The sequence below is a fragment of the Psittacula echo genome (assembly GCF_963264785.1).
Source record: "Psittacula echo genome assembly, chromosome: 5".
NCBI lineage: Eukaryota > Metazoa > Chordata > Aves > Psittaciformes > Psittacidae > Psittacula > Psittacula echo.
In genome coordinates this window covers 24,943,888-24,965,737 of record NC_137739.1, presented here as the reverse complement: position 1 = coordinate 24,965,737, position 21,850 = coordinate 24,943,888, and the positions used below count along the sequence as shown (strand labels likewise).

Here is a 21,850-nt window from a genome sequence, read left to right as displayed (position 1 = left end):
GTCCCTAATCAAGGGAGTATATTTGCAAAACCTGATCTACACTAGGTTCAACAATCATAAGAAACTGCTTTTGAAATCAGATCTGAGAGTGAACGGATTTGAATTATTGTTTTAAACATTAAGGAATTGTAATGTTTTCATATAATTTACGGGATACTGATACTTCTGTTGTAATTGGATGGTCTTTTCCTGAAGGGTGTTCCAGAAGAATGCACAGCATGGCACTACAATTTTTCCAAGCCCATGTTGGACGTACAATTTTTCCAGCTCACAACTGGAGTACATTTCAGTATTGAATTTTAGCTAAAAATAACATTAGCAGTTTATACTTAATGTTTGCATGAAAAAAAATGTCTATTTAAGGTACAGTCTCCTGCCTCTAAGATGTCAACAGTAAGTAATTTTATTTGAAGTGGAACGTTTTATTTAATATTTAACAGCGGGTAGAATGAAACTAGTTGAAAAATATTGAAATTTCAGAAAATAATGAAATGCCCATCACCACCCAACTTCATCTCAATGACAGATATTATCATGTATACCTAAGAACACATTACATGACCAAGGAATTAAACAATATTGAGTCTTTTATTCCTGAAGAGATGGATCAGAGGTCAAAGAAATTGAAACTTACACTATTTTCCGATCCTTTTTAACATGCAAAGACAGCAAAACCATGGTCTTTTATTAAAATATCCAGTTCATATTGACTTACTAAAAAAATTAGTTGTTACATGTCCCACTACCTAGTATAGCATCCAGATAGGAAAATGGGGCTACAATGGGCCTTTGATAAAATACTTCAATACTTACCTAAGTAGCACCACTTCATAAATGATCACCAGCAAACAAGGACACTTCGTAAGACCCACAACGCCTTTTCTGAATGGGTTAATTAGAATTTCATACACACCTAAAGGTTGTACTGGATCTATGCACAGAAGTTAGGGTCACAGGAACAGGCCAAGTACAAATGTGACTGCCTTCTTGTAGTGTCCAAGTGCAAACAGTGCTCTTATAAGTATCTTTTTCCCTCAATATACATTTATTATTTAGAATCCATAATCATTAAATAACCAGGTGATCACTCCAAAAAGTAAATATTTATTTAAAACAAAACCTAAGAGCCAATTTACAAATTCCTGGATAGAACATAACATACAGATACCAGTTTATTTTTTTAAGAACTAGCTCTTTCCCCACAAGCATCCATGCAAAAAGTCAGTTGAGAAACAGAGACTTAGGTATCATGAATTCTTAGGTTAATTTAAACTTACCCTAGCCTAACCAGCCATCTGACTGAGGTGTGTAAAACCCTGTAAGAATGGATCTGTCTCAATCAGCTACTGAGTTGAGATTGTTAATGTCAGGGATTTGAATTTAATCTAAAGGAAACACTATAAATATATGAAACCTGTAATTTCTTTTGTAATTGGTATTCTGTAATTGGCTTGATGCTCTTCTTAAAAAATGTCTTTTTTGTATAATTAGTGACACCCACCTATCTGCATTTAATTTATTTGTTTTATCTTCTGATGCTCTACACTACATCCTACTTTGAAAGAAACACAAAGGTAAGAAAGAAATGTTTTCTAACAGCCTAAAATTTATTTTTTTTCAGTTTGATACTATCTATTCCAGTTAGAATTCTGGAAAACAAAATGTAAGGAAATAATACAATTATACAATCATCTGTTTTGTTTTAGAGTTTAATAGCAGCTCTCAGCTTGGCTGACCTTCCTCTTGGGTTTGTTTGAATATCCTTGGCCTGGGGTGTGAGAACTTTTTTCTGTATAAAAATCCACTTTGAACTGGATTTTCCAGGGGATATTTCTTCCGTATCTTCTTCTTTGGAGCAACTTTTCAGAGCCTGTCTTATCTTCTGTTTTGCACCAAGACTGTACTTCTCTGTCATGTCTATTCCATGAAAAAAACGTTTGATGATACGATCTTCTAGTGAATGAAAGGAGAGGGCCACGAGGCGACCTCCAGGTTTTAAAAACTTTTCAGCTGTCTTCAGCCCTATAAGGAGTTCATGGAGTTCATTATTTACAAATATTCGCAGAGCTTGGAAAGTTTTGGTAGCAACATGTGCAGGTCTCTGCAGCAGATCCTTCCGTGCATACAGTGCTGATGCTGGAAAAGCACCTGTTGGAGATTTTGAAAGGTATATGTTAATATCTTGTTATTTCCACGTTGCTATCCTGACATGAGCCCACGCATATATGACAACTTTAAGGGAAAGCATACTTACAACTGAACCCTGAGTGATGAGCTTTCTTCTTTATAATGTATCTTTTATCTCCTGCTTTGAATTCACATTGCTGAAATTAAACTACATTGAACTGAGCTGGCTGGTGGTTGAGTGCTGGGCCTTTTTCCTAGAATCTTTCATAGCAATTCCTTCCCCAAACACATCACAAAGTTAAAATACAAAATGATGGTTTGATGGTTGAAACCAAGATAGGGAAAAAATCAAGATAGGCTGGATAAGCCTCACTTTACAGCTCAGTGTAGTGAGTGTCAGTTCAGTATTGACGGTGGTTGGTTCTATGCTTTCAAGGAAAAAAATAAAAAATAAAATATATGATGGGAACAATTTTAATTGTTGCCTTTTAAATATCTCTACCTGCGAAGAAAGCGTAGTCAAGATGAAAAGAGCATCTACCTAGTGATAAGTATCTTTCAATGAATTACTTAAAGTTTAAGAGACATCCTTGTTTGGGACTAAAAAAACACCTGTGTGTTTTCAAATGAAATGTATTCACAAAAATACCTTGAGAAATTCAGAAAACACAGCTGATGCTCTTGCTTTTTCAGCTTGAATCTTCAATATCTTAGTATAGATCTGATGGACCAAAGGGACTGAAGTGCAAGAGTCTTACCACATCTCTGAAACCTGAGTAAACTTATAAACTATTATGTGAGTCAGCAAAGGAGCCTGGTAAAGATAAACTGAATGAATAATGCTAGTGCATAACTGAAAAGAACTAATCTTTCAAACAAGAGGGCCCATTAAAGACAAGGAAATACAGTTGGTATGGACATAGCAGAATGCCTTAATTGCATGCCAGTGCTAAACTAAAACAATGCAATGAGTTTAAAGTTAATGCAATTCATAATTAAGTAATTGATATTCCACATAGTGGAGTAAAAGAACATGATACCTCTTAAACAAGTTGACTAAATTTACATCTACACAGGTGATTGAAAAAAAAACCTTGAATAGACACATCATAATCCAGTAAATTGGCACAAAATAATTTATTAGTGGAACTCTCAAGAGTTCTAAGGGTAAGAAAACTTAAAAACTTTTAACTTTTAAAAAAACTTAAAAACTTAAACTTTTGAAGGTAAGAAAACAAATACTTAGGTCAGAAAGCCTAAGTATTTGGCATCACAAGCACAGAAGCAACCACCAGTATTCAGCTAAGGTAGAGGCCAATAATGGGATTTAAAAATCCAGTAATTATTAACTATCTATTATCATGTATGCAATGTATCTAATATGCATTTCTGCATCCTCAATTTTCTCAACTACATCCCCTACCTCTTCTGACTCCAATGCCAACAGTTCTTGAATTCACTGAAGAGACTAATCGTAGCTATGGCTGTTTCCTAGTTCTACACCCTTTCAATATAGAAAGTGGAAACAGGATCAACTTCTCTCAGCAGAAACTATTGCACAGGAACTTTAAACTCTGTTTTACAAAATTCATAAATAAATAAATAATATAATGTTTTACAATAAATAAATAAATACTGTTTTACAAATAAATTTAACATGCAGGAGCTTCGCTCCTCCATCACTTACAAACTCCAGAAAGAGGTACACTAGCTAGCTAATAGAATTTCTGTCTTTGGGAAAACAAAGCTCTATGCGTTTCTGTAAATCATAAAAAGCATCTATACCCTCATTTTAAGAGTATGAAGCCTGCTTTGATTAAACAGCTGAACTAAAAGGAGAACTAAAAGGAGAATCACAGAAGGCAAGATCTCACAAGAAGCCAACTGACACTGAGCTTCTACTACCTGGGACAGTATCTGTTTATGTATTTCTTTACATACCTAAAAATTGACTATTTGGCAATGGAATCATTGAAACGGCCACTGATTGCTACTTGTGTGTGAAGTAAACTGTCTCTTGAAGCCTAACATAACGGAATGTTTTGCTGAGAAAAATAAACAACTTTCTTAAAGTGGTCAACTAACAGCTTACTCACACTAGTAGTATGCTCAGAACTTTTGAATAGTTTTTAAATGAAGCAGCAATGTTTAAAATCATCATGTAATGTATCCAAAACCACCACAGGATATGCACTAAGTGGCTAAGTAGCTTCATATTCTCCGTAAGACCATAAGCATTTTGCTTCAATGGAATCTGAAGTTGAAACATCATATACTCAGGTATCTTTTGAATTCAGTTACAGAATCCTTGAATAAGAAAATACTTACAGAAGATCCTCACAGATCTTTCTCTAACAAATCTCTTTTTCTAAGCCTATTTTTAAAACCATTAAAAGCACACCTCACTCTTCCCCTCCTCCCTTCCAAATCCAAGCCCACTGTTATCATGTTCACTTTAGGAAAAAAGTTGTAACTGGAATTAAAAAGCACCATTCCATTACAAAATACTAGGTACGATAAATTATATTAGGGTTAGAAGACATGCTACATTTTTTCAGTTCAACCTCTAATGTTCCTGCCCATTGCTGAACAATTTACAGCTGTAACAAGAAAAGCATCAGTTTTATACATAACTGTGGGTTGTCACTACCCGTCTAGAGCTGGTGTTCACCCCTCAAAGCAGATCCAGAATTGTTAACTATCATATTTTAGCAGACTAACGATTTCCTAAAAATACTGCCAGTTTCTGGGGAATGATCCATTTCTGATATTCTAAGAGTATGTCAACTTCCCAAAGTATCACGGATAAAAAGGAAGCCAACCCGCAAGAGTACAGAATGTAATTTAGGTACAAAACTGACTGTGCTACTTGACTGGAACCTAACCATAAAAACAGAAGCCTAGGATGAGATCCTTGTTTTAAATTCCTACAGCCAATCTCACTGAAATTTTAGTAAAATATTGCAAGTTTCATCTCCTGCTATTTTCCAATTGCAATGCTGAATAGGTGAGCAAAAGAAAGGAAATACTCAGGCTAGCAGCATGAATGGGACACTACCATGTCTTTGGAAGGATCTCCATTTGTCCTGCCAGGGTTGTTGAGTCCTTCCTACAATAATCCTCTCTGATGATTAACTGGGACATTATCACTGTGAATTAATTTATCACACATGAAGAAAAATAAATTAAAACCCAGCTATATTCTGGATGTATAATAGAACTTTACCGCTCACAGCTGAACGTGTATAAACAGCACTGTGGGCCATACATAACGGTACAGAACACTAATATTCAGGAAACTGGTAAAAAGATGCAGCCAATTGGCAGCATTCTTCAAATAATCCCAAAATCTAACCATTTCCAAGTTCAAAGGCTTACTGGTCTGTCTCCAGAAACTGGGATTAAGTAATAAATCTGTAGTAGTGATTTCTGTCACACTGACCTTCACCTTTTTAGTAAAGACAGTAGATTTTGATCTATGATCAAGAAGTGAAAAATTTTCCTACCCCACTCTTAGTCCTTTGGTATAGTTAAATAAAAACCTATTCGTCCTTTCTGCTAAGGCACAAAATCTCTCACCCAGCCCCCTCCAATTACCATGACACTAGAAGAAAATCCTTCCTGGTAACAGGCTGTACAATGTACAGAAATATAAAAAACTGCATGGGAAGCTTGTAAAATGAATTTCATTCATAAAAACACCACGCTTCTGGCTAGATGACTGGTTTGAAATCCCAGGGAGAAAAATTATCATTCTTAGGTGTGGGATGCCATGACGTTACTCACACTTGTAAAAATCTAATAGATTCACGTGTCGAAATGTATTGGAATTTTAAAGCTTGTGAATGAAATGAACAATGTGCTGTGTCTGTCAATAGGAATTATTAAAGTCCCCAGAGTGTTTGAGAGTGGGAGAGTTTAAAAATTAATTCAGATCGTGCACCTGTTTGCAGGAATCTGTCTGTTGAATTAGCATTGCATTTAATAAGTTTCTGTGATGTAAGGAATGTCCTTTTGTCTAGGCTCCCTCAGTATGGTGCTCATCCTCACCCATCTGAAATTCAGGCAACATTACAAATTCCAAACTGATAATTAAAGTCTATAAATGTGAAGCAGTCTGAGACCGACTTTACCCATTAAAGTTCCTTTTAAACTTTTCAAATGTCTTTAATATCTCCTCATCAATTCTTTTCAAGTCCAAGTGATTACATGACCCTAAAATGATCTGTTAATAGATTACATATGTAAATATCACTGAGAAAAAATTAATTCTGTTAGATAATAAAGTATATTACCCACAAAAAAAGTAAAAAGAGATCATAGGTTGTACAGAATAAGCATTATTAAAATTACATTCTAAAAGATTCACTATTTTAACTGGTTTTCCAGCACAGTGAGTTAAATCCATTGTTTCAAAACAACTCCATGAGCTACAGCAAAAGCCATCAGAAGCACTTAATTGACTTCCACACATCTATTCACAGACCTGCAGCTGAGAACTACTAATCTTTAGCATTTACAGAGCGTTCACCACTGCAGATAGCTGTGTAAAAACTATAAACAGCGACTAAAGTCTAGCTGTGATGCAGGAAGAGATGATATTCACATGATTGAACAAAAAACTCCCCCTTTTTCCCCACGTGAACTGCAGACTGCATGCTCACAGGCATCTCATTATATAAACAGGTCAGAAGCCTTTTTGATAACATGTAGAAAAAAACCACCCACACACACACAAAAAAAAAGCACCAAACTTCCTGTATGTGTCTTTCCTGTAAGATCTTATTCATTGGCACAGTTTCCAGAGAGAGAGATCTTTTAGGCTCTATATTAAGAAATAGAAGGAATTATTTTCTTGAATTGGAACAAAGAAGAGCAAGAAATCCCTTGGATATCTGAGTTAGCCTCAAGCTGTTGTAGATGATCTTGACTTAAAATCTTATTTATATATTTTTTCAATCTATACCTTAAAATGATAATTCTTGCTAATACATGCTTTAGACATGGCTGATTCTGTATCTGGTTTGTTTGTTTGCTTTTTAAATGGATCCTTCACTCTTACCTCCAAATCAATTAGCAACAGCAGTACACGTTCTAACCTACTGGTAAGAAAGACCAGAAGTCTAGGATTTTATATACAGAAATTAATTTTTCCAGTCCAAATCCAGCTGTCTTGGGAGTCTGGTTATCGGCTGGACTGTAACACCAAACTTTTAAGTTCTAGAAAATCTATATAGTAATCTATAAAGAAATATGGACTATACATAAATTCTCAGATACTGACCCCAGCAGAGAAAGAGACAAATACCCAGCCTCAGTGGATAGATTTTTTGCTTGTTTTCTTGCTCCTATACTAGGCAAAATAAAATCCTGTTCTGGAGAGACCCTCATGCCTTTATAGAGTCTGCAAAATCTAAAGTGCAACATTTGATTATTCTAATTAATACTTTATTTTTTAAAGGACTTGACATTTAACTACAGGACATCAGAGATTTTACTCTATGACCTGTTAGTGAAGAGCTTTCTTTGTGCTGTGCCACCAAGAGGATGCTGTAGCTGTGGTCTCTGGCACTCGAGCTCTGGCTTACCTCAATCACTTCACAGGTATTTTACATAAGAATACATATGGATGGAAAATTGTAAGTTAAACAAATATATTATAGTTACCAGAAATTTTCTTAAGGTATAATCAGTTCAAAACCTAGTATGATCCACCACTGTGCTCCTTTACTGGAGGAACCCAATTAAGATTGGAAGAAGTTCTACCCAAACAGAGATCAGTGTAACAGTCCTAAAATCACCCACCTCAAAAATTTGCATATACTTCAAAAATACCAAACAAAACATACATATTTACTGTGTTGGCAACTCAGTGCTGGATTCATTGACTCTGGCATGTGTACTATCTGATGCATACCTGATTCACGTATCAAGGTGGTCTTCAAATATAGAACAGTTTAAAGTGAGAACAAAAAATCCTTCTCGTTGTCACAAAAAGTAACCACTAAGTGATGACCCACATGCAACACATTAAACATGAAGAGATCTTCAGTCCCTGTATTTGATGCACTAGTATTTTGCTTTTCTTAGTTTAAGCTAGTGTACAACATAATTTCAGAAATTACTGAGTTGCTTGTTCATAGCCTACAACACATGACATGTTTAGCATAGTGACGTGGTTACTTCAATCTCAGTAACGGTAGTATTAATCAGCAGTTTTTCAAAAACATGAGATACACGTGTCAAACCCCTGCATTATTTGTTCATAATGTTGATGACAATGACTATATTAAAAATGTAACTTCAAGTTTCATAAAAGACTCACAATATTTAATCTCTTTGTTTCAGATTGTTCCTCACATTTCACATTCACTATATTTACACCAGGAACTTACAACAGCAATCAATGTCTTCAGGTCCTTTAACCATATCATCTAAAAATTGGGCCTTGCTTGACTGGACGTTTTGCTGAAGTATCACAACTTACACAAATTCAAACCTTTTGATTTGTTTGTGGGTCATTAAATGTATGTCCTGTGAACTCCCACTTTAACACAATTTTTTTAAGAATACAATCTATTTTTAAAAGGTCTTCAGGATAATGACACAACATTTAACACTATTCTTCAGTAAATATTAAATCTGGACAGCCATTTTAAAAGTCTGTACTCAAAGGAGTCAGCATCTTGGATTTGTCTGTGACAAGACCCACTAATTTTAATTTCTTGGTTATAAAAAGAAATTAACATTACATATTATAATGTTAATGAATAGGATTTGTGTCTTCAATTTTTTCCTTGAACACTTTCACTTGAGAACACAAACAGGAAGGTTCTTGATGTGAGCACAGTTCCCACGTAACTGCATTTTGTTCAAGTTGTTTACAGTGAAGAGCAAGTAAGATGAAGTGTTTCAATAGTCGCTTCAGGCTGATCTAGTTGGCATTCACAAGATGAAGCAAGCTAGGTATTGCTTTACTTTTTGCTTCCTGGTTCTTTAAGCAGACAGAAAGGAACTGATTTCATTCATAACTGGAAACTTCCTTCAAAATATTGAAATGTAGAAATCTAAAACTGAGAGGTATATGATGCGTTAATATTTGAAAGCTTATTGATAGTGGGGATAAAGGATTCCCTAGGCTCCTGTCAATCTGTGTTTCAACTTGGTTGGCAAAATGATAAATCACTTCATGCAAAATCTATCATTAGGCTAATCATCAAACTATAATACAGAAAGTGGGAGCTGAAAAAAGAAAGAGAGAGTGCATGCTGACATCAGAGCAGAATAGGCAGGATCAGATCCTGTATGATTTCAAGTACAAATAGATCCCTCTGGGACTTTGGGGATTAATATTTTTTTCTCCTCAGCCACTGTGAAGAATTAATGAGGGTACCTGCAACAATGCTTGCAAGCTGCTGAGTCCTGGTGATGGGGTATATGCTGCGTGCCTGAACGATAGCTGAAGCGATTTTCTTGGCATGTCTCTCCTCCCCATATGTTCTCAGGATGGACGCAAGCGCCTGTTGATCTAAAGCATTCACAACATCAGCAGCAGTGGGCATGTCAGGGTACCTACGCACAAGAAGAGCCAATTAGTTCACTGACGTCAGTTTTCATTGACAAGAGGTGAAGCTTCATAGCATTGAGACATAAAGTCAAACAGACACACTGCATACAAGTGCCTTTGAGGTTTTCAAATAAGAGACAGCAACCCTATGAAAACAGAGATAGCTTGAACCTTTTCAATCTTTTCTCTTGCCACTTTAAATGGGGTGTGCTCCTTAACACCAGTTAGAAGACCCAAAACTTCCATATCATAAACTATGCTCAATGAGTTGACAAGAAAAAATACATTTCAGTATGATGGAAATGCTGTGTGACTTTTTATTTAGCCACCTTCAAAATATAAACCTGACCCTTACTGGTTCCTTTTAGTCACCTTGCATTACATGTTATTTTCTAGTCAGAAATGATTTCAAGGATCTTTTCTTTCACATCTACTGCTACAAAAACAATTGCTCATGAAAATTATTTAACTTTACTTTTCAGTAAAAGCCATAAGCATTATATTCAAATACTGTTTTGAGAGAATAGAAATGTCCTAACATTACAAATGACAGGAATTATTACAGTATCAACAGTATAAGCCACACATTTATTGTTTTTTAAATCTCTGCCCCTTTGCTATTGAAATAGTTCAAGGTGTTTTATGACCATCATATGTTGGTTTACCAATCAGAAAAAAAATGACAACCTACTTAATAAATTCTCTTCTACAAAGACATGAATGTGCAGAATATTTTTTCAGGCATTTATTATCCTCCTGTAGTATCTTACAAAAGATAACAAAACTTGGAGGCAAGTAGTATCATAGCAACAACCGTCAGGTAAGGCTTTTGTTATGCCACAGGTATCCTTTGTTCTGATGCTCCTGTGTTCCATGCACGTATTCTCACGATGCAAATACAAGCCTGGAGTTCAGATTCTTGCAATCAGAGGTCTGAATCTCAGGAGGATCACATGAGCTTTTCACACAGAACCGGAGAAAGCGACTATCATGAAATTTGCTGTGTTAAGATTTAACATGAATGTGATAAGATAATTCCTTAGAAGCTGAGGCTTCTCTTCAGCTCTGTGTGAGCAATGAAAGATCAAATGACATTTCTTGAGACTACAGGTTCATCAAAACACAATGCAAGAAATAATGCATTAGGCAATTACTGCATCATCTATACAGCAGAGGTCTCTGGTTGGTCACATGAAAAGCAGAAGCCTACAGAAATATATTGGGTTGTCTGAAGATGAAAATTGTTACATAAAGAAGAAATTATCGTTCCACCATTGATTTTCATGCTAGACACCAATTCTAGCAATTTAAATAAAGGTAATTTATTTAGTAATTGTTAATTTGCTAAGTAAGCAAGCCTGATGTGCCTCCTCCACATAGAATGTGAAAGGAAGCTTATAATATTGCTACAGAAATCTTACAATAAATCTAAGGGCATGGAAGACAACATTATACTAGTGTGTTCAAAGCAGCATTGCTATTTGATTTCAATTGGCAGATATCATGGACGGGATTGATTTTATTTATTTTCCATTACCTTCATTTTAGAGAGCAGTAACTGGGTCAGATGGCCATTGCAGAAAAAGAGGAAGGCTGCTCCTTTCCTGAGGGAGCAACTGAACGTGCTCAAGTGAAGGTTCCACAAATAGTAAGTGTAGCAGAAAAGGAAAGGGACTGCACTAAGGGGTTGTGAGACTACAGACTACGTACAGTCTGAGAAACTGCAGGAATAACAGGGAGAAGACATGGCTCTGAAAGTGAGATCCCCTGTAGCTCCAAACACACTGAAACTTTTAATGGCATAGTCAACAAAAATGTTACTGGTTTAACTACGCATCAACATTCCTCTTATTTCAAAGAAGGGAAAGATGATAACCAGGGTTCTAAGTATTGAGATTGAAAAAAGCTTTGTGGCAAAAGAAAGGCAGTATTCTCCTGTTAAATTAAATGTGTTTTGATGATGAAAATTCTTCATTATAAGTAGAAATTAAATGAATGGGGGATGCTGAGCATACAGTTTTTGAGTTTCAAGGAGAAATATTTTATTAACGGGTACCTGTCCCAATCCATTCTCATGTCCAAAGGTCCATCCTTCTGCAGGGAAAATCCTCTTTCAGGTGTATCAAATTGCATAGAAGAACAGCCAGCATCCAAGAGAACTCCATCTAGAGTCTCTGGCTCTAATCCAGCAGAGATTAACAAAGCCTCTGACTGGCTAAACTGTCCTAGAAGAGCTCGAATCTGTTTCCTGTGAGAAAGCAACAAATAAATAGGCTTAATTTTTAACACTGCAGTGTCCTTTTGTACAGCAGGAATTAGATAGTAGCACTTGCTTGTCTCAGAAGCAACAGGACTATTCCCAAAGTAATAGTTTAAGTGCTTTTCATATGTCAACACTGAAAACTGGTCCAACCGACCCATCAGCAGCTACTTAAGCTCCTTTAACTCTTTACTCCCTTCCTTCTTGATTTCAAGAAATGGAAACCTGACTAAAGCTTCATCTTTTCAGCACACAGGAACTCTAAGGGATGCCTTTCACATTCATCAGGAATGCCACGACCACCAAGGTGCCTGCTGTGCTGAGCAGGGCCCTCAGTCAAGTGAGGCCATAGTGCAAAATAGAATGAACAGTTCTTGGACCTAGAGAAGGAGCAGACAAAATGGAACATGACTGCACAGCCTTGGGGTTAATACCACCTACCAGGAAAAAAATATCCTTGGCTCCTGTCATGGGACAAGCACCTTTGCTTTTACTGGTATTTCCTGTTTCAAAAACCATCGAGCAGATGAGGCACACTGGATTATAAACAAATACTTTAGTGTAGTTTCAAGTCAGGCACCTAGTCACTGGAGTGAGTAGAGTTTTAGATGCATTTTTGTGCTTAGCATTCTTCTCTCATAAATTTAAGGTGGTTCTTGCTTAATATTCTCATACTGGGCAGGGAAAGTGGCACGGCAAGGACAAAGATGACATCTCTGAGGTGCCAAATGCTTTCTTGGGTATCTAAACCTGGACTTAGGTTCTTGCTTATATATGAAGTGACTTACAATTTAATAATTTACCTCTCAAACTGTCAAGGAATTTCACAGATTTGAAAAGACTAACCATCATGTTGCCACATTTTTAAGCAGTACCTGTAAAATTACATATTTCTGTCCCTAACAAGCAGCCAAGTGCTGATTACAGTTTGGATGACTGTTCTTCAGCCCCACTGACTGGCTTCAAATTATTGTAAGATGCACTAAATTAACTCATAGGATTTTATCTAAGTTACATGGGTAGCAGTGAATGGATGGGGAGCAACTCCTTTAACTGTGTCAGCTACAAAAGGACAACTGCCCGTATACCTTTTCACACTTCAACACTATAGCAATTTCAACACAATTTTGTCAACTCCCGTGGCTATGGTTTTAAAATAGTGTATGAACCTATTCTGCATCCATCCAGTTGGGAATGAGAAAATGGTACCAAGATTTTATAGGGAAGAGAGAGAGAGCACGTAAAAAAAAAAAAGGAAGAAGTTATGAACGCAACCATACAGAAGAACATTTAAGCCACACACCGGTATCCTCATTACAGCAGAACGAATCAACCTATTTAGCAGAGCACAAAACCCGAGAAATACCTTGGATGAACAGATTTCATGAGGGATATCACCATCACACATACGCATTTTTGAATCAATTACTGTCCAGCACATAATTAAATAAAACTATTCAGCTTAATGAGAACTGACAGTTCCTGAAAAGCACAATGATCCACTTCACATATTTAAACCAATTTAAGCTATTTAGTTATAGCTTTCAGACACTATTTCTCCTTAATATAATGAGAGGAATTTTCTTGAAGATCTGTACCACTCTGTCCAACAGGGCAGTGTTACTAACTTTAAAGTACATTCATTTGCACAAGTTGTAAAATTCAGTATGTGGCAGATCGAAATAAATGAGATCTGGAAAAAAAAATTACTAATTGCAATTGTCCAGTTCCCCCAGCAGACAGTAATGCATGGACTAGTGTAGTATTGTGCTACCAACCCACCTGAAAAATTACTCTGAACTATCTTTGTAACTTGCTAGAATTTTTATTAGGTTCCTTTAAACAAGTCATAAATAAGTAGATGGCTAAGATGCTTGGGACAGTGCCTTTGATTTGCAGCCTGCCAACACTTTGTGATTAGGAGAAGATAATTAGCAAAGAAACGTATTTAAAGTAGAGTTGAAATTTACTCTTTGGTCAAGAGACACTTCATCTGGAAAGTGTTTTGGAGTTTGCAACTAAAAAAAATAGTGAAAAAGAACAAGATGGACATTTTGATACCAGCCTTTCAGTGGTGAAATTCTAGCTTCTGTTTATAACCTGTTTGTTAGACACAGCATTTCTGCATCAGTAGTGAATATAGGTGTCTCAATGAACCGAGCTCTTTACTAAAACCAGATGCTGCTCATGAGATTATAACAACATTATATTAGAATGTTCAGGACAGCTCTCTGAATTTCTGTTTCTTTGTGGACTAGAGGAAACAATTTTAACCATCTTTGGTATCTCATGCATTTGAATTAATCAAACCAAGCACAAAGCTATGAAAGATTTATTACCTCATGAAAGGATACAAATATCAGCCCCTTTTTGACAGGACAGTAATAAAGATTATAGTGATGGCAAGGACTAATCTATTAAATTATGGGCATGGCACAGTTTTCTATAGAAAAATATTTTACCAAGCAATCAGAAGCATTTATTAGAAAATAATAAAACACTTCCCTTGTCTACTATTCTTTATGCCTATGTTCAAATAATAACTGTCTGCTACACACAATTTTCTCTAAAATGCTTAATTTAGCCTCAATTCCTTTTGCCTTCAGATTTTTAATTTCAACATCTGTAAATCCTGTTTCTAGAGTAACCTAAAATAAATAATAAAACCTGTGTACCCTATACTAAAAATGCTTATTTCCTGCAGTCACATGCCTTCTGCTCTCCCTAGGTACATAGAAATGCTTTTTGCTCTCTTTTTCAGTGTTCCACTGTTACATTCCTTTAGGCATGACAGGATTTATATTCCAGGACCCCACTTAACTAGTGGGAAAATCTGCCTATTACCCTCTCTGTCTTAACATATTAGAGAACCAGTGCACAGTGGATAAAGCTGGAAAGGTAAACCAGGAAACACCCCTAAATACCAAATAAACCAGCCAAGCTTATAGTTCTAAAAGCCCTGAGAAGAGAGGGCATATCAAAACATTACAGACCAAGACTGAAGAGGGGTTTCAAGTTTCTATCAAAAGCTGTTAAGATGAAAAAGGGTCACATAGAGAATATTTTAGTCATTTTAGGTGATCTTTGAAGATTACAATCTAACTAAATCCAATTAACCTACTGAAGAGAAAGTATTTAAACTTAACACTTGAACAGTACTTCACAGATTCAGAATATTCTAGAAACAAAACAACTGTGAAGAGCTTTTAGCCCCTCTCATATATGAGGAAATAAGATTTGCAGGATTTAATACTGAATGACTTGAAGGTTCCTATGTAGAAAGCTAAGAATTTCAGAGATTATGGTCTGAGGCCATAAAAAAAGCAGACAATACCTGTCATATGTTTAGATCTCATTTGGCTTGTGTTTGTGTGTGCAGCAACAGCATGGTCCTTTTTTATAAACTCTCAACTGCTACAGTCAAACAAACTCTAACCGCAAAATATTGAATGTGCTTACTCCCTCTTTATTAATTGTGACATTCTTCAAGAAAAAAAGATTTTAAAAGCACTGGGAAGATGGACTTTTAAAAATAGTAAGTTATTTCAGCTGCTACATGTTGGGGCCTTAATAGATTTTACTGTGCTACAACCTTGAGAGCTTGCTGAGTTCTTGTACTGTTTGCTACTGTTGGAAAAATAACACAGAAACTTGAGTTCAGAACCCTTTGTTCAGGTCATAACACAGCATATTATATTATACTATGACACACAGCATAGTAATTCTGATACATGGCATTGGATCCACACTTCTCAATTATATGAAAGAACTGAATGAGAAAAAGTTTGAAGTCTCCTAATGCATTTCAGGCTCTTCTGCTTCCAGTTAACCTCTGGTATTCTACAACGCTTTATAAAAATATTTCTTTTTTATATTACATGGCTAAGAGGGATGAGCACAGGAACAAAGTAAAGCACAAACACAGCTTCTTCAAAACAAACAGAAAAAGTCTTTCCCCTCATCTAGTTTCTCTCTGTTGTCGCAGAGGTTGCTGTGACACCAATCACCCAACTAATTCCCCAGACAAGTATGATTATGCTTTCATGGTTCAGCATTTTTTATGCGTATATACCCATACTCAATCTTTTACCACTGCTTCCCTTACAAAGTCTATGTATGAATACACAGAAAGTCAGAAAGCAATGATCCTACAAGGATGCTGGGGAGGGACTCTTCATCAGGGACTGTAGTGACAGGACAAGGGGTAACGGGTTCAAACTTAAACAGGTGAAGTTTAGATTGGATATAAGGAAGAAATTCTTTACTGAGAGGTGGTGAGGCACTGGAATGGGTTGCCCAGGGAGGTTGTGAATGCTCCATCCTTGGCGGTGTTCAAGGCCAGGTTGGATGAGGCCTTGGGTGATATGGTTTAGTGTGAGGTGTCCCTGCCCATGGCAGGGGGGTTGGAACTAGATGATCTCAAGGTCCTTTCCAACCCTAACTATTCTATGATTCTATGATTCTATGATCCCTTGTCAACACCTTCTACTCAACCAGAATAAAGTTTCTTTGAGAGAACTGGGAAGAATAAGTTTTCCAGCTAACTCTGGCCAATGCACATCAAACAAGAAGACCAATCTGGTGCTTTGGTTGATTCGGTAAACCCTCTGAGACTGCCAAGAGGAGTGCCAATTAGCACCAGCCTTAATGGGGGCATTGGTACAGACCTGGTTTGATGTCACTGCCTCACTTCACCTTGGTTAATCAGCTGCTGTCAGATAGCTGGGACTATCCCTCACGGCTGCACTGCACCAGGCACACCTGGAAGCACACCATAAGGTATTTCAGTCATAAATCCCAGAACTTTCAGCATCTTAACTGGAAATTGCTGTGCTTATTACTCTGTAACACCCATCATCTTACTCTGCCTCTAAGAAATGGTTAGGATGGTTCAAAACAGTTTGCTCATTATTTTTATATTCATTTTTACTTTTATATAAAGCATGCATTCCACTATTTCAACCACAAGCACAATTTCAGTAAAAACTACTGCTCTAAATTGAAGGAATCATAAATACTGTTTCAATTAAAGGAAAATACCATTATTTAATCAAAAGCACAAATACCAACAATAATTTCCATACAGTACATCAGAAATCTGACCACATTAGACTTCTTTCATAGCACTTATGTCTAATCCCATCAAAAATATATATGAAAATCTAAATTGCTAATGAACAATGTTCTTTGGTTAAATTACACATTAAGGAGGCAATTTCTCATTGAGCAAATAAAAGAGTAATAGAATAAAACTTGTGATTATTAAGGCAAATTTTTAAATTATATGCCTCATCAAAATTTGAGAAAATGTATTTTTGAGCTTCCTAAGTAACACAAAGTTTTGCTGAGTAATAAGAGCAAATTATATTATTTTATGCAATTTGCAGCTAACAAGAGCTAAAACTTTTCTTATAAAGCACATAACATTGTTTGGCACCTTTATTACATGATACATGTAAGATATATAATATTCTGTCATCATTCTGTGCCCATGAAAACAGGCCATTAGAATGTTTTGCTTTTCACCTTGAGGCCTGACAGCTCAAAGTGTAAGAATACCACCCATCAGAGAACCATAAATATTTCTTTACATTTACACTGCCCCATCTGGGGATTTAGTTTGAGGCATGTGTTAGTTGAGCCTTCACAGCAATAGGACAGTCTAGTTTGACAAGGTTCAGTGGACATAATGCAAGAACAGGTGAATACCTCTCAGGTCTACCAAATACTCATGGTGACCCTTAGCTTTATTAGTACTGATTTTAACTTTCAAGCTGACCAGCTTTCTTCACACTCCTGGCTCTTCTACTGGTTTGCATTCCCTCCCATGTTCCCACACAATCTCCAAGGAACACAAAGTACTTTCCCATCTAAATAATTAGAGAAATACATAAAAATCTGTTCATAAAACAAAGGATTATAAAGAAAGTGCAAAATAATCTTGTAGTCAGCTCCCAAGATTAGAATATAGCTATCCAGCTGCCAAGGGTATTCATTCATTAGCTGAATAAAAGGTTTACTTTCTTGACATACTTATCTGCATATAAAACATGACATTGACAGAACCTACACTGATGATTTACAAAGCAGGATGCAATGAACTGCCAAAAGGCTACTCCTACCTATAGCACGCACATTCCATTGTTTTAAAATTAATCCTATTACAATTTGATTTATACGTTGTAAGACTGGTATAAAAACCCAGACATACAGCATGTAAAAAAGCATCTCTCTTTCCTCCCTGCAGAAGAGAGTAGTAAATGAAGCTATTGTTCAATTTTCCAATTTAGCTAACAAAGCAAATTTACACAATACTTTTCCACATCACAAATCCTGGTATTCTGAAGTGGTCTATTCATGAAGAGAGCTTGCTCAAGAGCACCCTAATTGTTGGTTGGACAGACCTGCTGCTACACATACTTGGAAATATATTAACATAACCTTTGCCTGATTAACAAATATGAGCCTGAACCTGAAGGCTTAGTGGCAATATTATGACATAAGAAATGGAAAATAATCTAACCCACAGAAGCTTTTTTTTCCTTCAGCAGCTGACAGTATTGGAGTGGCCTGATAAAGCCCTAGAGGATTTTTATTTCCTTTGACAAACTATTTCTTTGACATAGTAGTTAAAACTTAGAACATTAAGGATGAATACACCTGGCATCAGGAATTTATTACAAATGAAACAAGATTTTCTTCCCTCCTGTCATTCTTATATAAGCTATCTCATAATTAAAATCATAGAATAGTTAGGGTTGGAAAGGACCTTAAGATCATCTAGGTCCAACCCCGCTGCCATGGGCAGGGACATCTCACACTAAACCATGCCATTCAACACCACATCCAGCCTGGCTTTGAACACTGCCAAGGATGGAGCATTTACAACCTCCCTGGGCAACCCATTCCAGTGCCTCACCACCCTCACAGTAAAGGATTTCTTCCTTATATCCAATCTAAACTTCCCCTGTTTAAGTTTGAACCCGTTACCCCTTGTCCTGTCACTACAGTCTCTGATGAAGAGTCCATCCCCAGCGTCCTTGTAGACCCCCTTCAGATACTGGAAGGCTGCTATGAGGTCTCCACGCAGCCTTCTCTTCTCCAGGCTGAACAGCCCCAACTTTCTCAGCCTATCTTCATACAGGAGGTGCTCCAGTCCCCTGATCATCCTCGTGGCCCTCCTCTGGACTTGCTCCAACAGTTCCATGTCCTTTTTATGTTGAGGACACCAGAACTGCACACAATACTCCAAGTGAGGTCTCACGAGAGAGGAGTAGAGGGGCAGGATCACCTCCTTCGACCTGCTGGTCATGCTCCTTTTGATGCAGCCCAGGATACTGTTGGCTTTCTGGGCTGCGAGCGCACACTGAAGCCGGCTCATGTTCATTTTCTCATCGACCAACACCCCCAAGTCCTTCTCCGCAGGGCTGCTCTGAATCTCTTCTCTGCCCAACCTGTAGCTGTGCCTGGGATTGCTTCAACCCAGGCGTAGGACCTTGCACTTGTCATGGTTAAACTTCATAAGGTTGGCATCAGCCCACCTCACAAGCGTGTCGAGGTCCCTCTGGATGGCATCCCTTCCCTCCGGCGTATCAACCGAACCACACAGCTTGGTGTCATCAGCAAACTTGCTGAGGGCGCACTCAATCCCACTGTCCATGTCACCGACAAAGGTGTTGAACAAGACCGGTCCCAACACCGATCCCTGAGGGACACCACTCGTTACTGGTCTCCAGCCGGACATCGAGCCATTGACGACAACACTTTGCGTGTGGCCATCCAGCCAGTTCTTTATCCACCAAGTGGTCCACCCATCAAATTGATGTCTCTCCAATTTACAGACAAGGAATTGACTCCCACCTTAAGCATTAAACTGTCTGCCCATCACTTGGTCAGTGTCACATCTCCCAGCTATATGCTCCTAATAGCGGGAAGCAGAAATGAGAAGCAGAACACAAGAGGAATGCAAATGAGGTCAGAAGTGGAAGTAGGGGCATCACTCAGCTGGAAATTACAGAAGCCACAGAAATCTGCTCTTCAAGGCTCCTTTGCTTCTACTACTCATTCTTGACACAATATGGTTACTTCAGCTTGTTAAATTGTACTTGTTACTTTGGAATTTACAAACTCTGAAAATTTGTTCCAAATTACAAAGCACTTGAAAATTAAATCAATATTGGCCTCTCATAACATTGACAGAAATACACAGAAATTCCATTCATAGAAAGAAAATCATGTACTCAATTCTACCAAAGTTTCTAAGTTTTACATGCATATTTTCATAGAACTGTAGAATGGGTTGGGTTGGGTTGGAAGGGACCTCAAAGGTCATCCAGTTCCAACCCCCTTCCACAGACAAGGACACCTTCCACTAGACCAGGTTGCTCCAAGCCCCGTCCAACACTGCCAGGGATGGGTTAGCAACAGCAACCTCTGCCAGAGCGTCACCACCCTCACAGGAAAGAACTTCTTGAAAAGGAATATTTTACTAGCTCATCAAATTGAAACCTTAAAGTCAGAATTTTCAAATACTGTATCTGAAAATCTACTTTACTGAAAATCTAATTACTAAAATAACAAATTCTTAGTTACACTGGAAAACATTAAGTTCTGAAAACCTACTAAAGTTAGACAAACAAATGGAATTTAAACAACTAAGAATGGTTTCAATTTAAAAAGCTGTCTTAAAGCAGCAATTCACTTTCCCAGCTACTTTGAATGTTTTCTGATTTCAGTTTCAGAGTGCAATCATAAAATTGGTTTGTTTATGAACCATTAACATCTTGCTGCTCTGTGGACACCACGTTCTTAGCATCCCTGTAGAATCCTACAGGCAATTCTATGCTAAATTCTGTTATCTCCTTCATAAAACCTCTTGTAATAACATCTGGAAAATTTAGCTGCATTTCACCTGTGACAGTCTTTCCTGACAATCAGTGTTCTGTCTATTGACATTCTTACTTTATGCAAGTCATTAGATGCTGCATTCAGATGGGACTTTCCTCCTACACAGCAAACATCCAGAATCTGTGCAAATTATTTCTTAAATAAACATAGGAAATAAAAATAGTTACTGGTTTTCGTGAAACACCCTGCCTTTAACCATCTTTGTGGGTTTTTACGTACACAGATCACATGCACGGCCTAGTCACTTGCCCCTGCAGGCAACAAGAAAGTCTCAAGTTGTAAGTATATGAAGTAAGAGAATATTTAATAGATTAATGTTTGGTCCTGAAAGTACACACACAATTTTAAATTACTGCCATTTCTCTCTACTGGGAAAATAAATATATCCAATAGAGATTAAAATAAAAAAGTCCCCCCACTTGTGCAACAAGATATCCAGAGGTAAAACAATAGCGAGTCACCCCCACCAGGTGTCAAAGGGAACTGAGCAGTTACAGAATCAACACTGATTTTCTTTCAAGCAGCCAAAATTAACAGCTTAAGTTAAAAAGACACCATATAGAAGAAATTATATGGAAATATACAAATGTGACTGCCAGACTATCAGAATAGAAGCTGCTGCATAAGTCCATTTAAACTACCAGGAAATATGACCCATAAAAACCCATAGTCAAAAAGTATTTGTAGTCAAGTTTCTATTAACCTAGAAGAGGCAATGTCACAATCTAGTTACAATTGTTTTGAGTACCCCTGTAAAGGGGTACAAAGTTCGTAAAGAAATGGCCAAGGAGAAATGTGAGGAGCTGAACTGCATCACATGTGAAACCTTGAAGTGCCAGAAAAAAAAATGTTGCATGAGCTGAAAGCTCATCATCTGGCCCTAGCCGTGAGGAAAAGGAACGTGAAGTTTTATTTGGCCATAAAATGAACAGTAAACCATAGCATGAATACAGCCATAAAAAGGGAAACAAAATCCTCGGAAGTACAAG

General features: G+C 37.1%; 1 protein-coding gene across 4 annotated transcripts in view; it reads right to left on the bottom strand.

The window, feature by feature from the left end:
- Window positions 1–1,149: 1,149 nt before the first annotated feature.
- Window positions 1,150–21,850, bottom strand: part of METTL15 (methyltransferase 15, mitochondrial 12S rRNA N4-cytidine) — a 102,498-nt gene continuing 81,797 nt past the window's right edge. For 3 of the 4 annotated variants that reach the window (XM_080618050.1, XM_080618049.1, XM_080618051.1), the window contains exons 4-6: window positions 11,751–11,942; window positions 9,521–9,699; window positions 1,150–2,148 (exon numbers count right to left, since the gene is read on the bottom strand). In XM_080618050.1, the coding sequence (XP_080474176.1) occupies window positions 1,703–2,148; window positions 9,521–9,699; window positions 11,751–11,942 (817 nt within the window). In that variant the 3' untranslated portion in view covers window positions 1,150–1,702. The remainder of the gene's footprint in view (window positions 2,149–9,520; window positions 9,700–11,750; window positions 11,943–21,850) is intronic. The other variant, XM_080618052.1, reaches the window with a different exon arrangement.